The sequence below is a fragment of the Oryctolagus cuniculus genome, chromosome 4, assembly GCF_964237555.1.
Source record: "Oryctolagus cuniculus chromosome 4, mOryCun1.1, whole genome shotgun sequence".
Lineage (NCBI taxonomy): Eukaryota > Metazoa > Chordata > Mammalia > Lagomorpha > Leporidae > Oryctolagus > Oryctolagus cuniculus.
In genome coordinates this window covers 82,486,708-82,512,180 of record NC_091435.1, presented here as the reverse complement: position 1 = coordinate 82,512,180, position 25,473 = coordinate 82,486,708, and the positions used below count along the sequence as shown (strand labels likewise).

The 25,473-nt window shown below is 54.7% G+C and overlaps 1 protein-coding gene across 5 annotated transcripts in view; it reads left to right on the top strand.

Annotated features, from left to right (window-relative positions):
* Positions 1-25,473, top strand: part of MUC4 (mucin 4, cell surface associated) — a 54,387-nt gene that overhangs the window by 18,342 nt on the left and 10,572 nt on the right. Inside the window, exons 2-18 of one of the 5 annotated variants that reach the window (XM_070072262.1) lie at positions 222-7,098; positions 7,804-8,157; positions 8,509-12,818; positions 13,136-13,288; positions 14,412-14,545; positions 15,199-15,363; positions 16,067-16,222; positions 17,262-17,392; positions 19,571-19,659; positions 21,149-21,328; positions 21,469-21,597; positions 22,281-22,400; positions 22,734-22,942; positions 23,430-23,520; positions 23,935-24,102; positions 24,480-24,581; positions 24,919-25,152. In XM_070072262.1, coding sequence (XP_069928363.1) covers positions 222-7,098; positions 7,804-8,157; positions 8,509-12,818; positions 13,136-13,288; positions 14,412-14,545; positions 15,199-15,363; positions 16,067-16,222; positions 17,262-17,392; positions 19,571-19,659; positions 21,149-21,328; positions 21,469-21,597; positions 22,281-22,400; positions 22,734-22,942; positions 23,430-23,520; positions 23,935-24,102; positions 24,480-24,581; positions 24,919-25,152 — 13,602 coding nt within the window. Of the gene's footprint in view, positions 1-221; positions 8,158-8,508; positions 12,819-13,135; positions 13,289-14,411; positions 14,546-15,198; positions 15,364-16,066; positions 16,223-17,261; positions 17,393-19,570; positions 19,660-21,148; positions 21,329-21,468; positions 21,598-22,280; positions 22,401-22,733; positions 22,943-23,429; positions 23,521-23,934; positions 24,103-24,479; positions 24,582-24,918; positions 25,153-25,473 lie in introns of all 5 variants that reach the window. The other 4 variants (XM_070072264.1, XM_070072259.1, XM_070072263.1 and 1 more) reach the window with 4 other exon arrangements.

The window sequence follows — 25,473 nt, the reverse complement described above, 5'->3', positions numbered from 1 at the left end:
TCATCTGTAATAAAGCCAAAGTGTTGACACATGCTAATTACTACATTATTATTCACCAGTAGGAACCTGCCTATGGTGCAAAATAATTAGCACTGGCTAATAAAGCAGGTCTTACAGCCATGATACAGTAGAGGCTGGCTATAATATTAAATTTGAATAACATTTGAGCAACAATGAGCCAAACACTCAAGGCTCATAAAGTCTTCTATTTTAAATTAAAGGAAATGTTGAAACAACAGTTTCTACATCAACCATAAGTGGACAAACTACAACAGACTCTCAGACGACAAGTACTCCAGGGAAAACACCCATTACATCTACTTCCACGTTCAGCAATAAAACCTTGACAACAGCAACATCAATGTCAAATTCAAAACATTCAACTGTGACAACAGAAGACACATCATCATCGAAAACTGGGAGTCCTCCTCCAGTCACCTCAGTGGTCTCCTCAACAGCAACTTCTTCAACAACCTCCACTCAGGAAACATCAGCCGTTTCTCAGAATCCACAGACTCTGAGTCTGGAGACCACCAGAGGATCTCCAACCAGCACCCATGTGGAAGTGACCACATCCTCACCTCCAACCTCCCAGGGTGGAAACACTCTGACACAGACAGTGTCTCGGGCAACATCCCATCCTGGTGAAACAGCCAGCACAGCTCCCTCCAGTTTCAGCAAGACACCATCAACGACATCAGAAGTGCTCACAACACCAACTTCCACACACTCAACTGTTGGAACTACAGATGGCACGTCATCACCTAAATCTGGGAGTCCTCCTCCAGTCACCTCAGCAGCAGCAGCAACTACTTCAACAACCTCCACTCAGGAAACATTAGCAGTTTCTCAGAATCCACAGACTCAGGGTGGGGAGACCACCAGAGAATCTCCAACCAGCACCCATGTGGAGGTGACTACATCAGCACCTCCTTCCTCCCCAGGTAGACACACTCTGACACAGACAGTCTCTCAGGTGACATCCACTCCAGGTGAAACAGCCACCACATCTCCCTCCAAATTTAGCCAGATGCCATCAACATCCGAAGTGCTCACAACACCAACTTATACATATTCAACTGTAGAAACAACAGAAGAAACATCATCACCCAAAACTGGGAGTCCTCCTCCAGTTACCTCAGGAGTCTCCACAACAGCAACTTCTTCAACAACCTCCACTCAGGAAACATCAGCCGTTTCTCAGAATCCACAGACTCTGAGTCTGGAGACCACCAGAGGATCTCCAACCAGCACCCAAGTGGAGGTGACTACATCAGCACCTCCATCTTCCCCAGGTGGACACACTCTGACACAGACAGCCTCTCAGAAAACAACCCCTCCAAGTGAAATAGCCACATCTCACTCCAGTTTCAGTAAGACACCATCAACAACCTCAGAAGTGCTCACAAAACCAACTTCTATATACTCAACTGTAGAAAGAACAGAAGAAACGTCAACACTTAAAACTGGGAGTCCTCCTCCAGTCACCTCAGTGGTCTCCACAACAACAACTTCTTCAACAACCTCCACTCAGGAAACATTAACAGTTTCTCAGAATCCACGGACTGAGGGTAGGCAGACCACCAGAGAATCTCCAACCAGCACCCATCCAGACGTGACCACATCATCACCTCCATCCGCCCCAGGTGGAAACACGCTGACAGAGACTGTCTCTAAGCAGACATCCCCTCCAAGTGAAACAGCCACCACATCTATTTCAATAGTCAGCAAGACACCGCTGAGAACAGCAGGAGTGGTGACAATGCCAACGTCTGCACACTCAACTCTGGCAACCGCAGAAGACACGTTATCCCCTAGAACTGGGAGTCCTCCTCCAGTTACCTCAGGAGTCTCCACAACAGCTACTTCTTCAACAACCTCCACTCAGGAAACATCAGCCGTTTCTCAGAATCTACAGACTCAGGGTAGGGAGACCACCAGAGGATCTCCAACCAGCACCCATGTGGAGGTGACCACATCAACACCTCCATCCTCCCCAGGTGGAAAGACTCTGACAGAGACTGTCTCTCAGCTGACATCCCCTCCAGGTGAAACAGCCACATCTCCCTCCAGTGTTAGCCAGACATCAACAACATCAGAAGTGCTCAAAACTCCAACCTCCTCATATTCAACTGTGGAAACAACCGAAGAAACATCAACACCTAAAACTGGGAGTCCTCCTCCAGTCACCTCAGCGGTCTCCTCAACAGCAACTTCTTCAACAACCTCCACTCAGGAAACATCAGCCGTTTCTCAGAATCCACAGACTCTGAGTCTGGAGACCACCAGAGGATCTCCAACCAGCACCCATGTGGAAGTGACCTCATCATCACCTCCAACCTCCCAGGGTGGAAACACTCTGACACAGACAGTGTCTCGGGCAACATCCCATCCTGGTGAAACAGCCAGCACAGCTCCCTCCAGTTTCAGCAAGACACCATCAACGACATCAGAAGTGCTCACAACACCAACTTCCACACACTCAACTGTTGGAACTACAGATGGCACGTCATCACCTAAATCTGGGAGTCCTCCTCCAGTCACCTCAGCAGCAGCAGCAACTACTTCAACAGCCTCCACTCAGGAAACATCAGCCGTTTCTCAGAATCCACAGACTCAGGGTGGGGAGACCACCAGAGAATCTCCAACCAGCACCCATGTGGAGGTGACTACATCAGCACCTCCATCTTCCCCAGGTGGAAACACCCTGACAGAGACTGTCTCTCAGGTGACATCCCCTCCAGGTGAAACAGCCACATCTCCCTCCAGTGTTAGCCAGACATCAACAACATCAGAAGTGCTCAAAACTCCAACCTCCTCATATTCAACTGTGGAAACAACCGAAGAAATGTCAACACCTAAAATTGGGAGTCCTCCTCCAGTCACCTCAGTGGTCTCCACAACAACAACTTCTTCAACAACTTCCCCTCAGGAAACATTAACTGTTTCTCAGAATCCACAGACTGAGGGTAGGGAGACCACCAGAGAATCTCCAACCAGCACCCATCCAGACGTGACCACATCATCAACTCCATCCTCCCCAGGTGGAAACACGCTGACAGAGACTGTCTCTAAGCAGACATCCCCTCCAAGTGAAACAGCCACCACATCTGTTTCCATAGTCAGCAAGACACCGCTGAGAACAGCAGGAGTGGTGACAATGACAACTTCTGCACACTCAACTCTGGCAACCGCAGAAGACACGTCATCCCCTAACACTGGGAGTCCTCCTCCAGTCACCTCAGGAGTCTCCTCAACAGCAACTTCTTCAACAACCTCCACTCAGGAAACATTAGCAGTTTCTCAGAATCCACAGACTCAGGGTGGGGAGACCACCAGAGAACCTCCAACCAGCACCCATGTGGAGGTGACTACATCAGCACCTCCTTCCTCCCCAGGTAGACACACTCTGACACAGACAGTCTCTCAGGTGACATCCACTCCAGGTGAAACAGCCACCACATCTCCCTCCAAATTTAGCCAGATGCCATCAACATCCGAAGTGCTCACAACACCAACTTATACATATTCAACTGTAGAAACAACAGAAGAAACATCATCACCCAAAACTGGGAGTCCTCCTCCAGTTACCTCAGGAGTCTCCACAACAGCAACTTCTTCAACAACCTCCACTCAGGAAACATCAGCCATTTCTCAGAATCCACAGACTCTGAGTCTGGAGACCACCAGAGGATCTCCAACCAGCACCCATGTGGAAGTGACCTCATCATCACCTCCAACCTCCCAGGGTGGAAACACTCTGACACAGACAGTGTCTCGGGCAACATCCCATCCTGGTGAAACAGCCACCACATCTGTTTCCATAGTCAGCAAGACACCGCTGAGAACAGCAGGAGTGGTGACAATGACAACTTCTGCACACTCAACTCTGGCAACCGCAGAAGACACGTCATCCCCTAACACTGGGAGTCCTCCTCCAGTCACCTCAGGAGTCTCCTCAACAGCAACTTCTTCAACAACCTCCACTCAGGAAACATCAGCCGTTTCTAGGAATCAACAGACTCAGAGTAAAGAGACCACCAGAGAATCTCCAACCAGTACCCATGTGCAAGCGACCACATTAGTACCTCCATCCTCCCCAGGTGGACACACTCTGACACAGACAGCCTCTCAGAAAACAACATCTCCATGTGAAACAGTCACATCTCACTCCAGTTTTAGTCAGACACCATCAACAACATCAGAAATGCTCACAAAACCAACTTCTATATACTCAACTGTAGAAAGAACAGAAGAAACGTCAACACTTAAAACTGGGAGTCCTCCTCCAGTCACCTCAGTGATCTCCACAACAACAACTTCTTCAACAACCTCCACTCAGGAAACATTAACAGTTTCTCAGAATCCACGGACTGAGGGTAGGCAGACCACCAGAGAATCTCCAACCAGCACCCATCCAGACGTGACCACATCATCACCTCCATCCGCCCCAGGAGGAAACACGCTGACAGAGACTGTCTCTAAGCAGACATCCCCTCCAAGTGAAACAGCCACCACATCTGTTTCCATAGTTAGCAAGACACCGCTGAGAACAGCAGGAGTGGTGACAATGCCAACTTCTGCACACTCAACTCTGGCAACCGCAGAAGACACGTTATCCCCTAACACTGGGATTCCTCCTCCAGTCACCTCAGGAGTCTCCACAACAGCAACTTCTTCAACAACCTCCACTCAGGAAACATCAGCCGTTTCTCAGAATCCACGGACTCGGGGTGGGGAGACCACCAGAGGATCTCCAACCAGCACCCATGTGGAGGTGACTACATCAACACCTCCATCCTCCCCAGGTGGAAAGACTCTGACAGAGACTGTCTCTCAGCTGACATCCCCTCCAGGTGAAACAGCCACATCTCCCTCCAGTGTTAGCCAGACATCAACAACATCAGAAGTGCTCAAAACTCCAACCTCCTCATATTCAACTGTGGACACAACCGAAGAAACGTCAACACCTAAAACTGGGAGTCCTCCTCCAGTCACCTCAGCGGTCTCCTCAACAGCAACTTCTTCAACAACCTCCACTCAGGAAACATTAACTGTTTCTCAGAATCCACAGACTGAGGGTAGGGAGACCACCAGAGAATCTCCAACCAGCACCCATGTGGAGGTGACTACATCAGCACCTCCTTCCTCCCCAGGTAGACACACTCTGACACAGACAGTCTCTCAGGTGACATCCACTCCAGGTGAAACAGCCACCACATCTCCCTCCAAATTTAGCCAGATGCCATCAACATCCGAAGTGCTCACAACACCAACTTATACATATTCAACTGTAGAAACAACAGAAGAAACATCATCACCCAAAACTGGGAGTCCTCCTCCAGTTACCTCAGGAGTCTCCACAACAGCAACTTCTTCAACAACCTCCACTCAGGAAACATCAGCCGTTTCTCAGAATCCACAGACTCTGAGTCTGGAGACCACCAGAGGATCTCCAACCAGCACCCATGTGGAAGTGACCTCATCATCACCTCCAACCTCCCAGGGTGGAAACACTCTGACACAGACAGTGTCTCGGGCAACATCCCATCCTGGTGAAACAGCCACCACATCTGTTTCCATAGTCAGCAAGACACCGCTGAGAACAGCAGGAGTGGTGACAATGACAACTTCTGCACACTCAACTCTGGCAACCGCAGAAGACACGTCATCCCCTAACACTGGGAGTCCTCCTCCAGTCACCTCAGGAGTCTCCACAACAGCAACTTCTTCAACAACCTCCACTCAGGAAACATCAGCCGTTTCTAGGAATCAACAGACTCAGAGTAAAGAGACCACCAGAGAATCTCCAACCAGTACCCATGTGCAAGCGACCACATTAGTACCTCCATCCTCCCCAGGTGGACACACTCTGACACAGACAGCCTCTCAGAAAACAACATCTCCATGTGAAACAGTCACATCTCACTCCAGTTTTAGTCAGACACCATCAACAACATCAGAAATGCTCACAAAACCAACTTCTATATACTCAACTGTAGAAAGAACAGAAGAAACGTCAACACTTAAAACTGGGAGTTCTCCTCCAGTCACCTCAGTGGTCTCCACAACAACAACTTCTTCAACAACCTCCACTCAGGAAACATTAACTGTTTCTCAGAATCCACAGACTGAGGGTAGGGAGACCACCAGAGGATCTCCAACCAGCACCCATGTGGAAGTGACCACATCAACACCTCCATCCTCCCCAGGTAGACACACTCTGACACAGACAGTCTCTCAGGTGACATCCACTCCAGGTGAAACAGCCACATCTCCCTCCAGTGTTAGCCAGACATCAACAACATCAGAAGTGCTCAAAACTCCAACCTCCTCATATTCAACTGTGGAAACAACCGAAGAAACGTCAACACCTAAAACTGGGAGTCCTCCTCCAGTCACCTCAGCGGTCTCCTCAACAGCAACTTCTTCAACAACCTCCACTCAGGAAACATCAGCCGTTTCTCAGAATCCACAGACTCTGAGTCTGGAGACCACCAGAGGATCTCCAACCAGTACCCATGTGGAAGTGACCACATCATCACCTCCAACCTCCCAGGGTGGAAACACTCTGACACAGACAGTGTCTCGGGCAACATCCCATCCTGGTGAAACAGCCAGCACAGCTCCCTCCAGTTTCAGTAAGACACCATCAATGACATCAGAAGTGCTCACAACACCAACTTCCACACACTCAACTCTGGCAACCGCAGAAGACACGTCATCCCCTAACACTGGGAGTCCTCCTCCAGTCACCTCAGCAGCAGCAGCAACTACTTCAACAGCCTCCACTCAGGAAACATCAACAGTTTCTCAGAATCCACAGACTCAGGGTGGGGAGACCACCAGAGAATCTCCAACCAGCACCCATGTGGAGGTGACTACATCAGCACCTCCATCTTCCCCAGGTGGAAACACCCTGACAGAGACTGTCTCTCAGGTGACATCCCCTCCAGGTGAAACAGCCACATCTCCCTCCAGTGTTAGCCAGACATCAACAACATCAGAAGTGCTCAAAACTCCAACCTCCTCATATTCAACTGTGGAAACAACCGAAGAAATGTCAACACCTAAAACTGGGAGTCCTCCTCCAGTCACCTCAGCGGTCTCCACAACAACAACTTCTTCAACAACTTCCCCTCAGGAAACATTAACTGTTTCTCAGAATCCACAGACTGAGGGTAGGGAGACCACCAGAGAATCTCCAACCAGCACCCATCCAGACGTGACCACATCATCAACTCCATCCTCCCCAGGTGGAAACACGCTGACAGAGACTGTCTCTAAGCAGACATCCCCTCCAAGTGAAACAGCCACCACATCTGTTTCCATAGTCAGCAAGACACCGCTGAGAACAGCAGGAGTGGTGACAATGACAACTTCTGCACACTCAACTCTGGCAACCGCAGAAGACACGTCATCCCCTAACACTGGGAGTCCTCCTCCAGTCACCTCAGGAGTCTCCTCAACAGCAACTTCTTCAACAACCTCCACTCAGGAAACATTAGCAGTTTCTCAGAATCCAGAGACTCAGGGTAGGGAGACCACCAGAGAATCTCCAACCAGCACCCATGTGGAGGTGACTACATCAGCACCTCCTTCCTCCCCAGGTAGACACACTCTGACACAGACAGTCTCTCAGGTGACATCCACTCCAGGTGAAACAGCCACCACATCTCCCTCCAAATTTAGCCAGATGCCATCAACATCCGAAGTGCTCACAACACCAACTTATACATATTCAACTGTAGAAACAACAGAAGAAACATCATCACCCAAAACTGGGAGTCCTCCTCCAGTTACCTCAGGAGTCTCCACAACAGCAACTTCTTCAACAACCTCCACTCAGGAAACATCAGCCGTTTCTCAGAATCCACAGACTCTGAGTCTGGAGACCACCAGAGGATCTCCAACCAGCACCCATGTGGAAGTGACCTCATCATCACCTCCAACCTCCCAGGGTGGAAACACTCTGACACAGACAGTGTCTTGGGCAACATCCCATCCTGGTGAAACAGCCACCACATCTGTTTCCATAGTCAGCAAGACACCGCTGAGAACAGCAGGAGTGGTGACAATGACAACTTCTGCACACTCAACTCTGGCAACCGCAGAAGACACGTCATCCCCTAACACTGGGAGTCCTCCTCCAGTCACCTCAGGAGTCTCCACAACAGCAACTTCTTCAACAACCTCCACTCAGGAAACATCAGCCGTTTCTAGGAATCAACAGACTCAGAGTAAAGAGACCACCAGAGAATCTCCAACCAGTACCCATGTGCAAGCGACCACATTAGTACCTCCATCCTCCCCAGGTGGACACACTCTGACACAGACAGCCTCTCAGAAAACAACATCTCCATGTGAAACAGTCACATCTCACTCCAGTTTTAGTCAGACACCATCAACAACATCAGAAATGCTCACAAAACCAACTTCTATATACTCAACTGTAGAAAGAACAGAAGAAACGTCAACACTTAAAACTGGGAGTCCTCCTCCAGTCACCTCAGTGGTCTCCACAACAACAACTTCTTCAACAACCTCCACTCAGGAAACATCAGCCGTTTCTCAGAATCCACGGACTCGGGGTGGGGAGACCACCAGAGGATCTCCAACCAGCACCCATGTGGAGGTGACATCAACACCTCCATCCTCCCCAGGTGGAAAGACTCTGACAGAGACTGTCTCTCAGGTGACATCCCCTCCAGGTGAAACAGCCACATCTCCCTCCAGTGTTAGCCAGACATCAACAACATCAGAAGTGCTCAAAACTCCAACCTCCTCATATTCAACTGTGGAAACAACCGAAGAAACGTCAACACCTAAAACTGGGAGTCCTCCTCCAGTCACCTCAGCGGTCTCCTCAACAGCAACTTCTTCAACAACCTCCACTCAGGAAACATCAGCCGTTTCTCAGAATCCACAGACTCTGAGTCTGGAGACCACCAGAGGATCTCCAACCAGCACCCATGTGGAAGTGACCACATCATCACCTCCAACCTCCCAGGGTGGAAACACTCTGACACAGACAGTGTCTCGGGCAACATCCCATCCTGGTGAAACAGCCAGCACAGCTCCCTCCAGTTTCAGCAAGACACCATCAACGACATCAGAAGTGCTCACAACACCAACTTCCACACACTCAACTGTTGGAACTACAGATGGCACGTCATCACCTAAATCTGGGAGTCCTCCTCCAGTCACCTCAGCAACAGCAGCAACTACTTCAACAACCTCCACTCAAGAAACATCAGCAGTTTCTCAGAATCCACAGACTCAGGGTGGGGAGACCACCAGAGGATCTCCAACCAGCACGCATCCAGACGTGACCACATCATCACCTCCATCCTCCCCAGGTGGAAACACGCTGACAGAGACTGTCTCTAAGGGGACATCCCCTCCAAGTGAAACAGCCACCACATCTGTTTCCATAGTCAGCAAGACACCCCCGAGAACAGCAGGAGTGGTGACAATGCCAACTTCTGCACACTCAACTCTGGCAACCGCAGAAAACACGTCATCCCCTAGAACTGGGAGTCCTCCCCCAGTCACCTCAGGAGTCTCCACAACAGCAACTTCTTCAACAACCTCCACTCAGGAAACATCAGCCGTTTCTCAGAATCTACAGACTCAGGGTGGGGAGACCACCAGAGGATCTCCAACCAGCACCCATGTGGAGGTGACTACATCAGCACCTCCATCCTCCCCAGGTAGACATAGTGTGTCACTGACAATTTCTCAGGCAGCATCCCCTCCAGGTGAAACAGCCACCACATCTGTTTCCATAGTCAGCAAGACACCACTGAGAACAGCAGGAGTGGTGACAATGACAACTTCTGCACACTCAACTCTGGCAACCACAGAAGACACGTCATCCTCTAACACTGGGAGTCCTCCTCCAGTCACCTCAGCAGTCTCCACAACAGCTGCAACAAAAGAAAAATCTGCATCAACCTCTTTAACGACCTCCACTCTGGATACAATAGGGACCCTTGCTTCGGCTACATCACCTCCAGGTGAGTCCACCATCTCACATCCTTCCAAGGTTACTAACATCCTGCATAGAACATTAGGAATGGTTCCCAGGCCAACCTCTACACATCACACTCCATGGAACACAGCGGACATGCCACTTAGTGTAACTACAAAGTTTATGCCGATGCCTTCAGCATTCTCAATACCTGCTACAGCAGAAAGAGAATCTACTACAACTTCTTCCAGCACCTTTATGCAGGGAACATTAGCATTTTCATGGAACCCCCAGACTCAGAGCATGGGTACCAGCACAGCATCCCACACCAGTGCCCCTACAGAGGAGACTGCATCAACTCCTACATCTTCTCTGAGTGGACACACTCTGACAGAGACCATTTCCCAGGAGACAATCCCTCCAACTAAAATGGCCACTATACCTCCTTCCAGTACCCACAACACAGACCCAACAACAATGGAGGTATCCAAAATGCCAACCTCCCCAGACTCCACTGTGGAAAACAGAGGGCACACATCACTACCTACAACTGGGAACATGCCTGTATTCACTTCTAAAGTGTCAACCACACCCCTCTCAACTAGTTCTTTAACTTCAAAAACATTAACAGTTTTCCCCACCTACCAAAGAAAAGGCACAGAGACTCCAAGATGGTCTCATGACAGCAGCCTGATTTCTACAAGTATGTCCCAGGAGACATTCATTACAGAGAAAATGACAATGGTGACATCCTCATTCTCTGTTGATAACAACACAACTCAGCTTCCAAAAGAACTATTGTCAATGCCAACAGGAGTTACCTGTTACCTTGTCACCAAAAGCCCAACTCCTTCAACAACTGGCACCACAGTTTGGGTCACACCTGAGGTCCCAACAACAGGAGAATTAGGAGAGTCAACCACACAGCCTGATATGAGCCCATCTACTCAGAAAACCATGATAGCAGTTTCCCAGACACAATGGACACAAGGTCCAAGGACCACTGGAGAGATTCACATCAACAGTCCGAGCTCTGGTTCAACTATGGTCATGGAAACAGTGGCATCCCCATCTCCTTCATCGACAATAAGCAGACATACATCTCAAGAAACTATCACAGCATGGCCAAAAGCTCAGTCAACACCACACTCTCCCAGCAGCTCTCCTCGGGAATCCTTGTCTATGCCCAGCATAGGTCACACTCACGCCACACTGACCACACCAGAATCCCAAGCCATGAGTTCAATCACCCCCGAGACTGACACACCCAATGTGGCAACATCCGCAGCGTCTTCTGCCACACCAAGTGGACCCTCATCCTCAGAAAGCACTCCTCAGGAGGCATCCACCGTGGCTGCGGTGACAACCTCCATCCCTGCACCCTCCAGGGACAGCCACCCAGCCACAGGACCACGGCCAGCACCACCCAGCCCCAGCCCCACCCTCCGGCTCTCCGGAGCCCCATCACTCTCCACAGCAAGCACGGTTTCCCAGGACACTGCTGTCATCTCCCCATCAGGGGGCCCGGGAGGACAGCAGGCATTGCCTTTTGCAAGCACCTCCCCTGACACAGCCCAAGTCATTTCCCAAACCCAGCAGACTCGAGGCACAGAGACCACCGGGGAGGCTCAGCCCAGCACACCAGCCCCCTCAGTGCCAGACCCCACCGCCGCAGCCACGGCTGCCACGTCTTCCCCCACGGCAAGGGGCACAACCTCTGGAAGGGCTTTCCCGGAAACGGCCACTGCAGCCAAGACCACCGACTTTCCAACAACTCCCTCCAGCAGCAGCCACGCAGCTCCGCCAACGGCTGAGCTGTTGTCCTCTGGCACCAGTCCTGACGCTACCCCTGCAGCCGTAGGAATGAGGTCTCCTGCTGTACCCAGCACCTCTCCTCCTACCATCACTGGGGTCCCGACTGATTGGACAGCGTCTTCCAGGACCCCTCAGGAGAAGCCAGCTGTCTCCCAGATGGCTCACACTCCAAGTGCAGGAGCCACCAGAGGACCTGAAGTCAGCACCTTGGCCTGGCAGCTCACTGACACCTTCTCAGCAGTCACCGCGCCACCACCCTCGCCCACAACCACGCCCACTGAGCACACATCACAAACCGAGACTCGCACTCCCTCACCTTCAGGCAGCAGCACAGCCTCTATCCCAACCCCAGGCAGCCACAGCCATGGGAGCCAGACGACAATGCCAGCTTTGTCATCAGGGACAGCAGGAGGGCCATCTGCGGTGGGGCCCACCACCCTGAGAGATGCAGCCCCTAGTTCTCCGTCAGTTGTCGACTCAAGTGAGGAAGTTCTAACAGGCCCCAAGTCGGTCGTCCCCGAGCACACGACAGCGGTCGTCACTTCACCAGCACGTCCCAGTGCCTCCTCAACGGAATCCACACGAGCCCCTCCCTCCTCAATGGGTATCTCCAGCACACACCCTCGGGGGCCTCCTGCAGCTGTTCAAACATCTGCCACCACCTCCAGGACAAGTCCAGAGAATATGAGTCCTACAAGCATTTTTGGTTCTACACTGTCGTTACCATTTCCACCTTCAACCAAGACCACTCTTGGATCATCTTCAGAATCTAAGCATCCTACTCTGCAGGCATCCACAGACTCCTCTTCCTCCTCCTCTACTTCCCTTAGTAACTTAGGTACAACTCAGACCATACCAAGTTTCCATGCTTCTTCTAGTAATTCTTCATTGTCTCAGTCTGTACCTGGCCCTCCCAGCACCGGGAGTCCTCCTACCCTAGTTCCAGGTCACACTGCTCCCCTGCCAGTTACAACTACTTCCTCCCCACCCACAGCATCTTTGGGCTCCACAACGAAGACCAAAACATCAGGTAGGTGGGGACTCCAGTATCTCTAGTGGCCCACTGGTGCAATTCAGTCTGTAGGGGCACTAGAAAATGTTGGTAAAGCAGCATTGCAGGTTAGAGCTATGGTCAGTCCTACCCCGGGGAGGAGGAAGTGAGCAGCAGGTGTGGTGGGTGACAAGGCCTCATCTCTGCCCCAGTGGAAAACTGCTCATGTAGGCGGTGGTTTGGATATGATAGTCGACAGACCAAGAAGCTGTCTCTTCTAGCTCCTGATTTCTCTGAATCTGTTTGACTCTGCTACTCTGACTGTGAGACCCCCTCCTGTCTTCCTACATGTCCAGGAATGATCCCAACCTCACTGTGGATAAATGGTGGGAGAAGCACAGCACTGTCACCGCCCTCAACAACCTCCCTGACCCCTACGAACTCCACGCCCACCACATCCACAGGCTTCCGTTCAACAACTCCCTCTGTCCCCGTCCAGCAGGGACAAGGTGAGTGAGGCTGTGCAGGTGGGCCCTCGCCACCGTGCGACTGAGCTAGATGTAGACGTTATAGTTGTGGCAGTTACATGGGATCTGCCAGGGAAGGCCCTGAGTCACTGGGGAACCAGTTCTCTGTTATCTCCAATGTCCCATCTGCTCCACACATGGCCATGGAGAGGGGATGTAACCAATGTCCAGTCTCAGCCCGTTTGCTCAGTCTCTGCTCTGTCAGTCAAAAAGGCCTTACAGAGGCCCGTGAGGCAGAGCCAAGAGTTGAGCTGATGGCACAGGCTAGGAGCTGGAGACAGAGCAAGGACCAACGTGCCATTCAGCAAGGGCCAGCTAGGTCCTGGCAGGTGCAGTTAGGGGAACTGGCCTAGAGTATTTGGTGCACTCACTGGAAAATCCCTCTGGGATGTGGGCGTGGTTTCCTGGTGAACAGGAGGCTTCCTGGCAGGAGAGTATGGGAGCCAGAGGAGGAGCGCCCCAGGCGGGGGGGTGGGGGGTCGGGAGGAGAGCCTGAGCAGCTGCAACCAAGGTATGGGGGTGAGCCTAGTCAGGGGTTGTCTTTTGTGCAACTGTGGTGCAGGTGTGAGGGATGAGGCGAGGAGAGCAGCAGAGGTGGCTGCAGGATTCCAAGCAAGAGCAGCTGAGGCACCAACGAGTAGCTGGTGCCAGTACAGAGAGGAGGAGAAATATTTAGGGCTAGGCTGCTCAAACTGGAGGGCAAGCATTCAAGCGGGTCCCGGACAGTCTAAGGACTTCTGTCTGGATAAATACCATCTCGGGAAGCAAGTCTTAGAAAAAGGCCGCCTTTCCGTGCCTAATCGTCACTACTTAGGAGTTTTGCCTTCCGACTTTAAAAGCATCATGGCTGCCATGACAGATGCAGGGCAGGCTGTTGGAGTTCTGACAGTGGGAATTGTCTTTCTCCAAGAGTGGATCGGGTTAGGGAACAGGTGCGGGTGGAGACGGGGAGAGGAGTCTCCGGCACCTGGCACCCCTCGGGGGCAAGCAGAGAGCAAGGGTGAGGAGCGGAGCGGCGTGGGAGACGACCTCTGGGAGACCCCGTGAGGCCGGGATGAGACCAGGGCCCACGAGGACTTCCTACTCTTCTCTCCCGCGGGCCCAGGCGTCTCCCTCTTTCCCTACGGGTCCAGCGTTGGAGACACGCCGTTCGTCCGGAGGACAGTGGACTTCACCTCTCAACTCTTCAAGCCCCGCATTGGCTTCCCCCTGGGCTCCTTTCTGCGAGATTCCCTCTACGTGAGTCCCCGACTACGCGCAACATCCGGGGCCTGTGCTCCCCGACCCCGCAGTCTCCGCCCAGGCTGGGGGCGGGGCGAGTGGAAGCCGCGACCCGTGGGCGGGGCGAGTGGGAGCCGGGCGTGCCAGGCTCCTACTGAAGAAGGAGCGCACAGTGTGATTTCGGGTCGGCGCTCCAGCTGCGGGGAACGGGCGGGGAGCGAGGCGAGAGACCTCCCTGTCGGGGCGCACCACAGCGTCCTTATCCCGGTAGACAGGTGGACCCCATCAGCTCCTTGGGGCTTGCTTGCAAGAGGCCTTGTTCCAGGTCAGGGGCTGCCCTGGGGCAGCTTGACTGGTTCCTGCAGTTTCAGTTTGTTGCGATGACTTCCTGGTTCCCGGAGCTGGAGCTGGAATGGCAGGCCTGGCCCCTGCAGCCCTCAGACACTGTGAAAGGGCAGCACAGCGGAGGAGGGAGGGTGTCGATCCCTTTAGCTCTGTCGGCTGTACCCCAAGCTTCAGGATGAGACCGCGGGTTGCAGTCAGGGGTCTCCCACTGAGGCAAGCCAAACCCCACAGCCTCCAAACCCGGCGCTGGAGGAGGGTACTTGTGTGAGATCACCGTGTACACACACAGCCCTCCCTGAATGGTAGCCTTGCAACCCCGTGCTCAGTTCACAGACAACGGCCAGATCATCTTTCCGGAGTCAGACAGCCAGATCTTCTCCTACCCCAATCCGCCTCGGCGAGGCTTCACAGCCTGGGACCCCGTGGCCGTGGTGGCTCCCTTCTGGGACGATGCTGACTTCTCCATCCGTCGGGGAACCATATTTTACCAGGTGGGAGCTGGCCAGGGAGACCAAGGGCCATGTGGAGGGCATTGCAAGGGCTCCAGCTGTCCCAGCCTGGGCTCACAGGGGCTGGCAACAGAGTCTTAGATCAGGGAGAAGAGAGAAGGCCAATGTGGAACACTCAGTTTCAGGAATGCTCCCCACTTCCCCCCAGTCAACCCTGAGAAGACCTGGGGGAGCCAGGGAGGAGGGCTGTGGAATTCAATGTGGTTTGAAATAAGGCTGCAGGGCGTCTACATCAAGCAGGACCTCTCCCGAGCTCCTGGGGGTGGGTTACTAATTCCAGCTGGTGAGAGCAGGGGATGAAAGATACTGCAGCCAATGCGTCTGGTGGTCCTGCCGTGGATAAGGTGCTGCAGAGGCTCCAAAGAGGGGGAGACAATGCCTGTCTCCAAGAAGCCACCAGACATGGAGAAGTAAAAACGGGCAGAAGTGGCCACACTCTCTGAGCTAGTACAGGAGAGATTTGTATTTCTGGGCCAGAAACATCCATTCCACACCCCCAGCCTTTCCTGCAGCCCATGTTTTCACTGATGTTAAGGTCTGAAAAGCTCGTAAAAATGCAGGCCTGGGACAGGGAAGGATGGGCAGCATGAGGTCTGTGATGAGCGGGGTCCCCAAGCAGAAAAGGGGGCCCTAGGGGTGTCACACGGGCCTCTCATTTCCATTCCCGTCTGCCCTCTTTGCACAGGAATATGAGACATTCTATAATGAACACAACCCGCTAGTCTGGCAGGTGGAGTCTTGGATTCGAAGGTTCACAAACTCCTGGAGCTACAAAGCCAAGTGGACCTTAAAGGTCACCTGGGCCAACGCCCCCGCCTATCCTGCCCAGTGGACCTTTGGGGTGAGTGGACCCATAGCAGCTCCCCTGGAGTGACCTGGGAATCCCAGGCACGAGCGACTTCGGCAAAGCCCTCTGACTCAGGAAAGAGCACTGACTGTGGCTGCCACAGCCACCCCCACCACTTGCTGAGCACTCACTGGGAGCCAGGCCTCGGCCATTCACAGGGGGACTACAAAGTGTTCATGGAAACAGAATCTAAAAGTATGTTGATTTGGTTGCAAAAAAAAAAAAAAAGTTGAAATCCATGCCTATGAGGATTCTTCAAAAAGTTCATGAAAAAATATTTATGAACAAACTATTCATGGATTCCAAAATATTCTTGGCACCAACATACACTTTTAGTTCCATTTTTCCATGAATGTTTAAGTTCCCTGTACATACATGACCCCAGCGAACCAGGTGTTACGAGGTTGAACACAGGGACTGGCATTTTTGTGGGTCAGACACGGCTGGCTATTGGCAGTTGCACATGACTCAACCCGATGTTGTTTCCCACATTCGAGATGAGGAAGACAGTGGTCAGAGAGGGTAAGCAGCCTGCTCAGGGACACCCAGCTAGCAAATGAGGTCTCAAGTCACTCACTGATTCACTCACTCGACCAACCATTGACTGCCTGCTGTGCACAAGCCCCGTGCCTTCACAGAGCTCCCACGTGCTGCAGGTGCAGGGGACAGTCCGCACAGTGTCCTTAAATATCCCCCAGCAAGCTAAGACCCCTCCCCCCAAGTCTCTGACATCCCAGCCAATGTCTCAGGATTCTGCAGCTTCTCTCACGAGCCCTCTTCTAACTGGACCCTAACCCACAGCCCTTTATCTCCCCTCCTGGATAAAAAGTCACAGAGGTGGCCGATCCACCAGGGTTCAGTACTTGAATCCCAATCAGAAAGCTGCCCTAACCAATCCCAAGTTTGCCAGCATTTGAAGCCAGGTGGACCAGGAACAGGTGATGTGTGTATTGGGGCAGGAGTGGGGGACAACAGGGAGGAGACCCCACGTCTCTCACAGGCATCCCTATGTTTGCCTCCCACCATCTGCCAGACCTGCACCTACCAGGCCATCCTCTCCACCGACGGGAGCACGTCCTACGCACTGTTTCTTTACCAGAGCAATGGGATGCAGTGGGATGTAGCCCAGCGCCCAGGCAACTCGGTCCTCATGGGCTTCTCCAGGTAGGACGGGAGCAGCTGGCAGCCCTGAGCAGGTTACAGGGAGGGTGCAGAACGGGGTTTGCTGCACCAACACCTCTGTGCCCTGGACGAGACGAGGCTCCTCCTTGCTGATGCTTCTGACTCAGGCTGACTCCAGTTCCCACGGAGCCTCCCACCACGCTGTTTCCAATTATAAAGTCTCCACCTGTTCTTCCACTCTCTTCTTTCCTATCCCAATCCTGGTGCAGTGTAATTGTTCCCAGAGCTTTGACTTCCCTGATTCCCACTGACACCGGCTGGCCCCTCTCGACTTCTCAAGTGTCAGAATGATAACGAATGGTGGTAACAGTAGACATCTTGTACTATGCCCACTCTGCAGATAAGAGGGCTGAGATGCAAACAGATCACAGGCTAGGAAGTGGCAAAGCAGGGATTTGAACCAATGCTCGGGGAGGCTGGAGTCTGCCTTCCTGGGAATTCTTCACCTACCTAGAGCATGCAACAGGGGCTGTGGATGGTTGAATGGGGGTTCTTGTATGTGAGGTGGCCTAGTGTCTGACATAACAGTTCACCAGATGTGCTGGGGTGTGATGGTCACATGTCATTTGTGGCAGGTAATTGCTACAGATTGTCTCTGCCTACACTGGGGTGTGTGCAGGTTGTCCCTGTATTACACTGCTTTCATTGGCTTCTTGATGTGCCATGAAGAAGAAAGGAGTAGAATTACCCAACCAGCCAGGAACTGCACACCATCCTGACACAGCCACGGGAGGCCTTGCCCATGTTATATGTCATCCAGCCTGTGTCAGACAGGAGAGAAGGCCAGGAGCCAGCACTCTGTGGAGCCATGCTGCAGGTGGCCGCTCCCTGCTGTCCTCCTGGACCTGCCACTGAGGATGGCGGCAGTGGAGGTGGAGGTCTCCGCACCATTGTTTCAGGTCCTCAGGCAGTGCTGAGCGATTAACAAACGTTACCGCACTTAATTCTTACAACACTGTGAAGCAGAAGCTACTGTAATCCCTTTTAAGAAAATATTTTAGCCGGCGTCGCGGCTCAATAGGCTAATCCTCCGCCTTGTGGCGCCAGCACACCGGGTTCTAGTCCCAGTCGGGGCGCCGGATTCTGTCCCAGTTGCCCCTCTTCCAGGCCAGCTCTCTGCTGTGGTCAGGGAGTACAGTGGAGGATGGCCCAAGTGCTTGGGCCCTGCACCCCATGGGAGACCAGGATAAGCACCTGGCTCCTGCCTTCGGATCAGCGCGGTGTGCCGGCCACGGCGGCCATTGGAGGGTGAACCAATGACAAAGAAGATCTTTCTCTCTGTCTCTCTCTCTCACTGTCCACTCTGCCTGTCAAAAAAAGAAAAAAAGAAAAAAAAAGAAAATATTTATTTGAAAGGCAAATACAGAGAGAGAGAGAGAGAGAGAGAGAGAGAGAGAGAGAGATTGTTCATCCACTGGTTCACTCTCCAAGAACCCACAACAGCTAGGGCTGCAACAGGTCAAAGCCAGGAACCCAGAACTCCATCCGGGTCTCCCACATGGGTGTTAGGAACCCAAGTACTTGAGCCATCATCTACTACCCACCATGGTGCACATTAGCGGGAAGCTAAGTGGGGATTCAAACTCAGGCACTCCAGTATGGGATGCAGGTACCCCACGTGGTGTCTTAACCACTGTGCAGATGTCTGCCCCAGCTGTGACCCCTTTGACTCAGATGTGGGCACTAAGAAGAGAGCTTAAATAACTTACTTGCCTGTGGTCACCAAGCTAGTTAGTTAAGTGCTAGACTCCACAGGTGAGCCCGTGGCTGGCTAACTGCAGAGACCACTCCCCCTCTCCCAGTATGCTGTCCCCTCGCCTATGCTTCTCCAGTTTCTGGGTGCGGGGAAACAAGCAGAAAGGAACTCTGCTGTTTTCGTGCCCCTCCCTCCTGGCCACGTGGGTCTGCCAGTTCCTTGCAGGCAGGAATCAGATGGCCGATGGCCTCAGCCCACTGCCCGTGCGCCTCCTCCCCCCTCCCGCTCAGGCTGAGCGGCTGACCGTGCAGTTGGCCGGCCAGCAGCTGGCTGCTGAGGAGCTGGACGCATGAGTGCGGACGGGCTGACCAAGCAGCTCAGCGAACGATCAGCCTTTCAGCTCAGAGTTTGCGCTTGGGCGGGTCGTGCACGCCGACGCCTGACAGCTTTTCCTTTGCCTGCAGTGCAGACGGGTATTTTGCCAACAGCCCGCTGATTTCCCGGCCAGTGTGGGAGAGGTATCGTCCGGACCGATGGCTGAATTCCAAACTAGGTAAGAGGGCTGCCTGATGACACTGTGGAGGTGCTCTCTCCACTCTGCCCACCACGGTGGTCCTGAGGACAGCTTGCTACCCTCTCCTCCACCCCAAAGACTGCCCCACAGCTTGCACGGTGGGGCCTCCTACAGGGGTGCTTAGGACCCAGTACTCCCGGGAGCAGACAGTACCCTCCATCCCTCAAACACAGGATGGTCTCAGTGGGGGCTGTGTTTCCTCCCTCAGCAGAGACACCTGTCCTGGAAGTGAGACCAGGGTGCTGTGGGAGGCGGGGTTATGAACGGGCAGTTGGGACAAGACCATGCTAGCAGCCAGGAAAATGAGAAACAAGAGAAAGCCAACTGCTACTGGCTCTCAAACAGCTTGTAATTGGGTAAAAAGCCAGACTGTGGTGGCTGGTCCACGGCTCAACGTGATGCCTGGAGGCCCCGACAGTTCCCAGAGGGTGAGAGAAGAAAGGACGTTTGGGCATAGACATCAGCCGTGTCAACTGTGAAGCATTTTTGAGGTCCTGTTTGTTTTGTGGCAACAGTTTTTGGTAACTGGAAACATGAGCTAAGTCAAGGCCCCGTGCCAGCTTACGGAGAGGGCTGCCCGTCACATCAGGGCCGTCTCACGAGATGCATCTGTGAGCCAGAGGTGCACTGCGATAGTGTTGTGCGTGCATGCATGTACGTGCACGTGTGTGTGTGTGTGCGTGCCCGTGTTGGGGCGGAGTATCTGATGTGTTTCTTCTGACACCAGGCGGAGAAGATACATGAGCAGATTATCATAAACGATGATTATTCTTCTGAAAATCTTAACAAATTGTGGTTATGTCGATCATTTCTTCACCTGTGTGGATACAGGGTTAAAATCTCCTGTGCTGTATCGTGTCCTCTCTGGCTGTGGAATCCCCTTGCTACCGTTCGGCTGGGGTGGGCAGCATGTAGCTTCCCGGGGTTAAAGTCTCACGTTGAACCCCCGGTGGGGTTTCTCCTTCCAGTCTGGGCACAGGGGCGGTTTCCTTGGCCTCATGGCATTGGAGCAAGCCCCTGCACCCACCTCTGTGCACTGTGGGGGAGGGAGGGTGAAGGTTCAAGGCCCAGTGTCTGATCGTGTGACCAGCAGGGGGATGGTATCCCTGACTGAGGCATGAGCTGTGTGAGGATGTGATTTGGGGGGACTGGAAGGTGTTGGAGCCCACAGCAACAGCGGGGTGGGCCAGGGTTGGCTCGGAGCTGTGTGCAGGCGAGCCCTCACTGCCCAGCACTTGCCCCAGGGTTTTATCCTAAGATCCAGGATTTGAAGGCTCAAGGGCTTGCATCAAAGGGGCTTTGGGGAGGAACCATTGCCAGTCTCAGCTGAACCCCCCCATCTCTGAGCTGTCCAGAGAGGTGGGGAGTGGCCCGAGGGTGTGTGTTTAGGAGCTGTGGCTAACACTAGAGCTAGAGCAGGCCTGAGGCCCCGGGCTCTGGGGCTGACCCCCTTCCCTTGCTCCTGCAGGCCTCCGGGGGCTGCAGATCTACAGGCTCCACAGGGAGGCGATACCCAACTACTATCTCAAGTGCCAGCAGTGGCTGCAGAGCCAGCCTCAGTGGCCCAGCTGGAACTGGAACCAGATCTCCTGCCCTTGCACCTGGCAGCAGGGACGATGGGACTTACGATTCCGGCCTGTGGGCTCAGGTGACACCTTCCTGTCCCCACAGCCTACCCACCTACCCTCTGCTCATGGCTGACCCCCAGCAGCCTCTCCCCAGAAACACTCCTCTGCCCCACCCCAGGCATCCCCCAGCCTGGACCTCATGTGTCTGCCCTTGTTGCAGGCTGGTGGGGCCATGGCGGCGGCCGGAAGCTGTGCCGCTTCTCCTCCTGGCAAGGAGGCGTGTGCTGCAGCTACGGGCCCTGGGGAGAGCTTCGCGAAGGCTGGGGAGTGGACAGTCCTTGGCACTTTGGTAAGTGCGCCCATGGAGAGCTAGCTACTCCACCTGCTCGTGAGCCCACGGCTCTGCCCGGCCCAGCTGTGGAGCACCAGAAATGCCTCTTGTCCCCCTTGCCCGAGTTCTATCCACCCCGATCTTAAAGTTATGAAACGCCCAGCATCCCTGCCTGCTGACTGCTAAGGACTGATGCTGAGGGGCGTCTGCCCCCTCCCCCTCGGCCCTGTGGCCCCAGTCCAGGATGGGGACATCTTCCTGGGCAAAGAGCGAGGCCCGAGTCTAACCCATCCCTCTGGTCCCACACTGGCAGACTGTGTGAGGCAAGACTGTGGGGCAGCTCCCTCCAGACCCTCCAAGGAAGGGCGCTCAGGAGCCCCTGGGGTGCAGGGTTGGGGGCAAAGTCTCTGTGTCCTTCCAGCCTCCCCCGTCCCCTCGCAGTCTCCGTGGTCCCTGACCATCAGTCAGGCCCTCCCACTGTGTGCCCCACTGCACAATGGCCCCGACTCACCTGCAGGCCACGAGGGCCTCCAGTTGGCCATTCACTGTGCAGGGTGGGATTGGGACAGTTGCGGGCAGGTGCCACAGCCACGCTCCTCTGCTTCCCGCTCCCAACACCGCCGTGCCTAACCCCGCCCCCTGCGGCTGGTCCCCCCCCCGCCCCGTCCCTGTGGCCCCCAACATGCTGCTCTTCCCCACAGAGCAGGAACTGGAGGCGCAGAACTGGTGCTGCCGCTGGAACGACAAGCCCTCCTTCTGCTCGCTGTACAAGCGGAGGCGGCCGCCCGTCAGCTGTGCCGGATACAGGCCCTCCAGGCCGGGTGAGGGTCGAGGCCCAGCTGCAGCATCTGGGGCAGTGCTTGCCTCTTGACCTTGGGGTCAAGGAGCCTGAATCAGGAGAGGCCCGGCCTCCTGGGGCAGAGCTGTAGCCACAGGGGATGCGGGCAACAATTCCGCGTGGGGCTGGTGTGGGTATGTGTGACTTTGCACATAGCATTGGCGGAAGGGGAGAGGGGCCCCCCGAGGGCAAGAAGTCCTGGAGGAGGCGTGCCCTCCTCCATGCCCCCTCCCCAGGCAGATGCTGTTCCTGGGGAGCGTGGGCGAGCTCAGGCCTGACCCCCGGCTTGCTAATGTGGTACCCCCTGTTTTCCCAGGTTGGATGTTTGGGGACCCCCACATCACCACCTTGGATGGCGCCAATTTCACCTTCAATGGTCTGGGGGACTTCCTGCTGGTCCGGGCCTGGGACGGGAACTCCTCCTTCCTGCTGCAAGGCCGCACTGCCCAGACCGGCTCCGCCCAGGCCACCAACTTCATTGCCTTTGCAGCTCAGTATGAGTCCAGCAGCCTGGCCCCCATCACGGTGAGGGAGAGGTGCCCACATGTCCCTGCATCCCCCCACCCTGACAGGGGCCTCCAGCTGCAGCCTGAGACCCGGGAAGGGGATGAGGGCAAAGAAAGGGAAGCAGGCGGGTGGGAGGACACGGGCCAGCCAAGAGAGCAGCCCCAGAGGAAGACCTGGCCCTGGCTCCTCCACTTACCTGAAGCTCACTTTGAAGGAGCTGCTTAGCTTCCAGTGCTTCGGTTTTCTTCTGATAAAATGGGGACAATACCTCGCTCGAGTGGCTGTCGTGAGATTTGAATGAGATCATCCAAGAGATGTGTCTAGCACCCAGACTGCCATGCAGGGCCCTCCACAGGTGTCAGCGGGCACAATCTCACTGCCACCCTCTCATCACCTTCCTCTGCCTCCAGGGTTCAGGTCCAGGCCTGAGCACTTCTCTTGGAGCCTCCTTCCTAGCTCTCTGCTCCCCCTGTCAGTCCAGCTCAGGACTCCTATTCCCTTCCAGGTTCAATGGTTCCTGGAGCCCAATGACACAATCCGTGTGCTGCACAATAACCAGACTGTGACATTTGAAACCAACCTTGAAGATGCAGAAGGTAGGCTGGGGAGAGTGGCCAGCCGGCCTCTCCTGTATCCCCGGGAGGGAGCACAGCGGGCTGCCCAGCACCCTGGGGGCAGAGTGTGAGGGCATGGAGGCAGCAGCGTTGGGCGGAGCAGGCCACCCTGGCTGTGCCGTCAGCAGCTGGGCTGCCCGAGGAACACCACCATCCGTGCAGTGCTGGGGTCCTCTCCTTTGCTAACACCCAGCTCCAGGCCCCAGGAAGAAGGAGTGGTCCGGGCCCTGGGGTGACCCTTGTATGTAGTTTGGGGCCACTAGGATAAAGCCCCACTATGACATCCCAAGGCCGTCCTGGGGTCTCCTCTCTGCCTCGGGGGTCCAGCCGCCACCTGGTCTGGTGGCCACAGGGTCCCCGTGCTGGCTGCTTCCTCACCTGTCTGCCATCCTGCAGGCCAGGAGATTTTCAACACCACCGGGGTGCTGCTGACCCGCAATGGCTCTCAGGTCTCAGCCAGCTTTGATGGCACGGTGGCCATCTCGGTGATGGCTGTCTCCCACCTCCTCCACGCCTCCTCCAGCCTCCCAGAGGAGTACCAGGGCCGCACGGAGGGCCTCCTGGGTGAGTGGCAGGGGTGCAGACCCACACGGATACCTCTGCAGGGCTCCCCCTGCCTGCATGGAGTGGCCACCTCTGAGGTTCACTTCCTGTCCTCTCCCCCCGACCTCCCGCCTGGGCCGCAGCAAGCATGGGCTCTGGGGCAGGCGCCCCACCCCATTTTCCCTTCCTTTCTGCAAATCCCTCCTGTCTGCCTCCATTTCCTCCTTCCTTTCTCCTCCTCCCTCCCCAGAGCTGCGGTGTGCGGTGTGGCCCCTCTTCTCCTCCCCGAGGCCTGAACCCCAAACAGAGGTACCTGGCACAGGCTGCCCAGGCCCCTCGCACCCTCCTGGGGAGGGGGGGCCACTCCCAGAGCATGCAGCCTCCTCCTGTGCCCTCAGGGCTCTGGAACAACAATCCCGATGATGACTTCCGGATGCCCAATGGCACTTCCGTGGCCCGCGGGAGCTCCGAGGAGCAGCTTTTCCACTATGGGATGACCTGTGAGTCTGGGCCGCAGGGCGGGGCGTGGGAGCCAGGTGCAGTGTCCCCTCCTCTGTCAGGTTGGGGCCAAAGGCCAGGGGGAGGCCTGAGGGTGCTGGTGCCCACCCCTACCCCCACCCACTTTGTCCCCTCCACCCCCTCCCACCTGGAAGAGGCCTGGGAAGCAGGTGGCCCTTCCTCCAAGGGCAGAGATTTGCAGGCTCCGATGCTGGAAGCCATTCTGTCCCTCGACTGCCCTCCCTAGCCCTGAACACAGAAAGTGAGGATGAGGTTGGGGAGACACAGCAGCAACCGGCAGCAACCTCAGCCCTCTGCCTTTGCACCCGGGTGTTACAGGGAAGCTCAACGGGACAGGCCTCCTTGGCCAGAGGGACGACCAGCTGCCTCCCACCTTCACCCCTGTCTTCTTCTCCCAACTGCTGCACAACAGCTCCGGGGACCCGGCTCTGGTCTCTGGGTGCAGTGGAGACAGACAATGCATCTATGACGCCCTGGCCATGCGAGACGCCGGTGCAGGCATCCACACCAGGACACTGTTTAGAACGTACCGGCAGATGAACGCCACCCAGAGTGAGTGCCGAGGCCCGGTGAGGCCTTCCCAGCAGTGGGGAGAGCCAGGGAGCGGGACACACCTACCAGCGAAGCGTTTTTATTAGCTTTTACTCATGTGACCGCCCATGCTCCCAACCCCCCAGTGACTCCCCAGCTCACTCCACCCTGCTCCCTCCTGCAGCCTCACTGGCTTCTTAGCATTTTCCAAACATGCTGCAGGCTCACTGTCAACTCCCACACTTTGCAGGAGCTGTTCGCTTGCATGGAATGCCCTTCCCCCATCAGCCACAGCCCCCTCACCTCCTCAGAGCCTTTATTCCAATGTCACCTCTCTGTGAG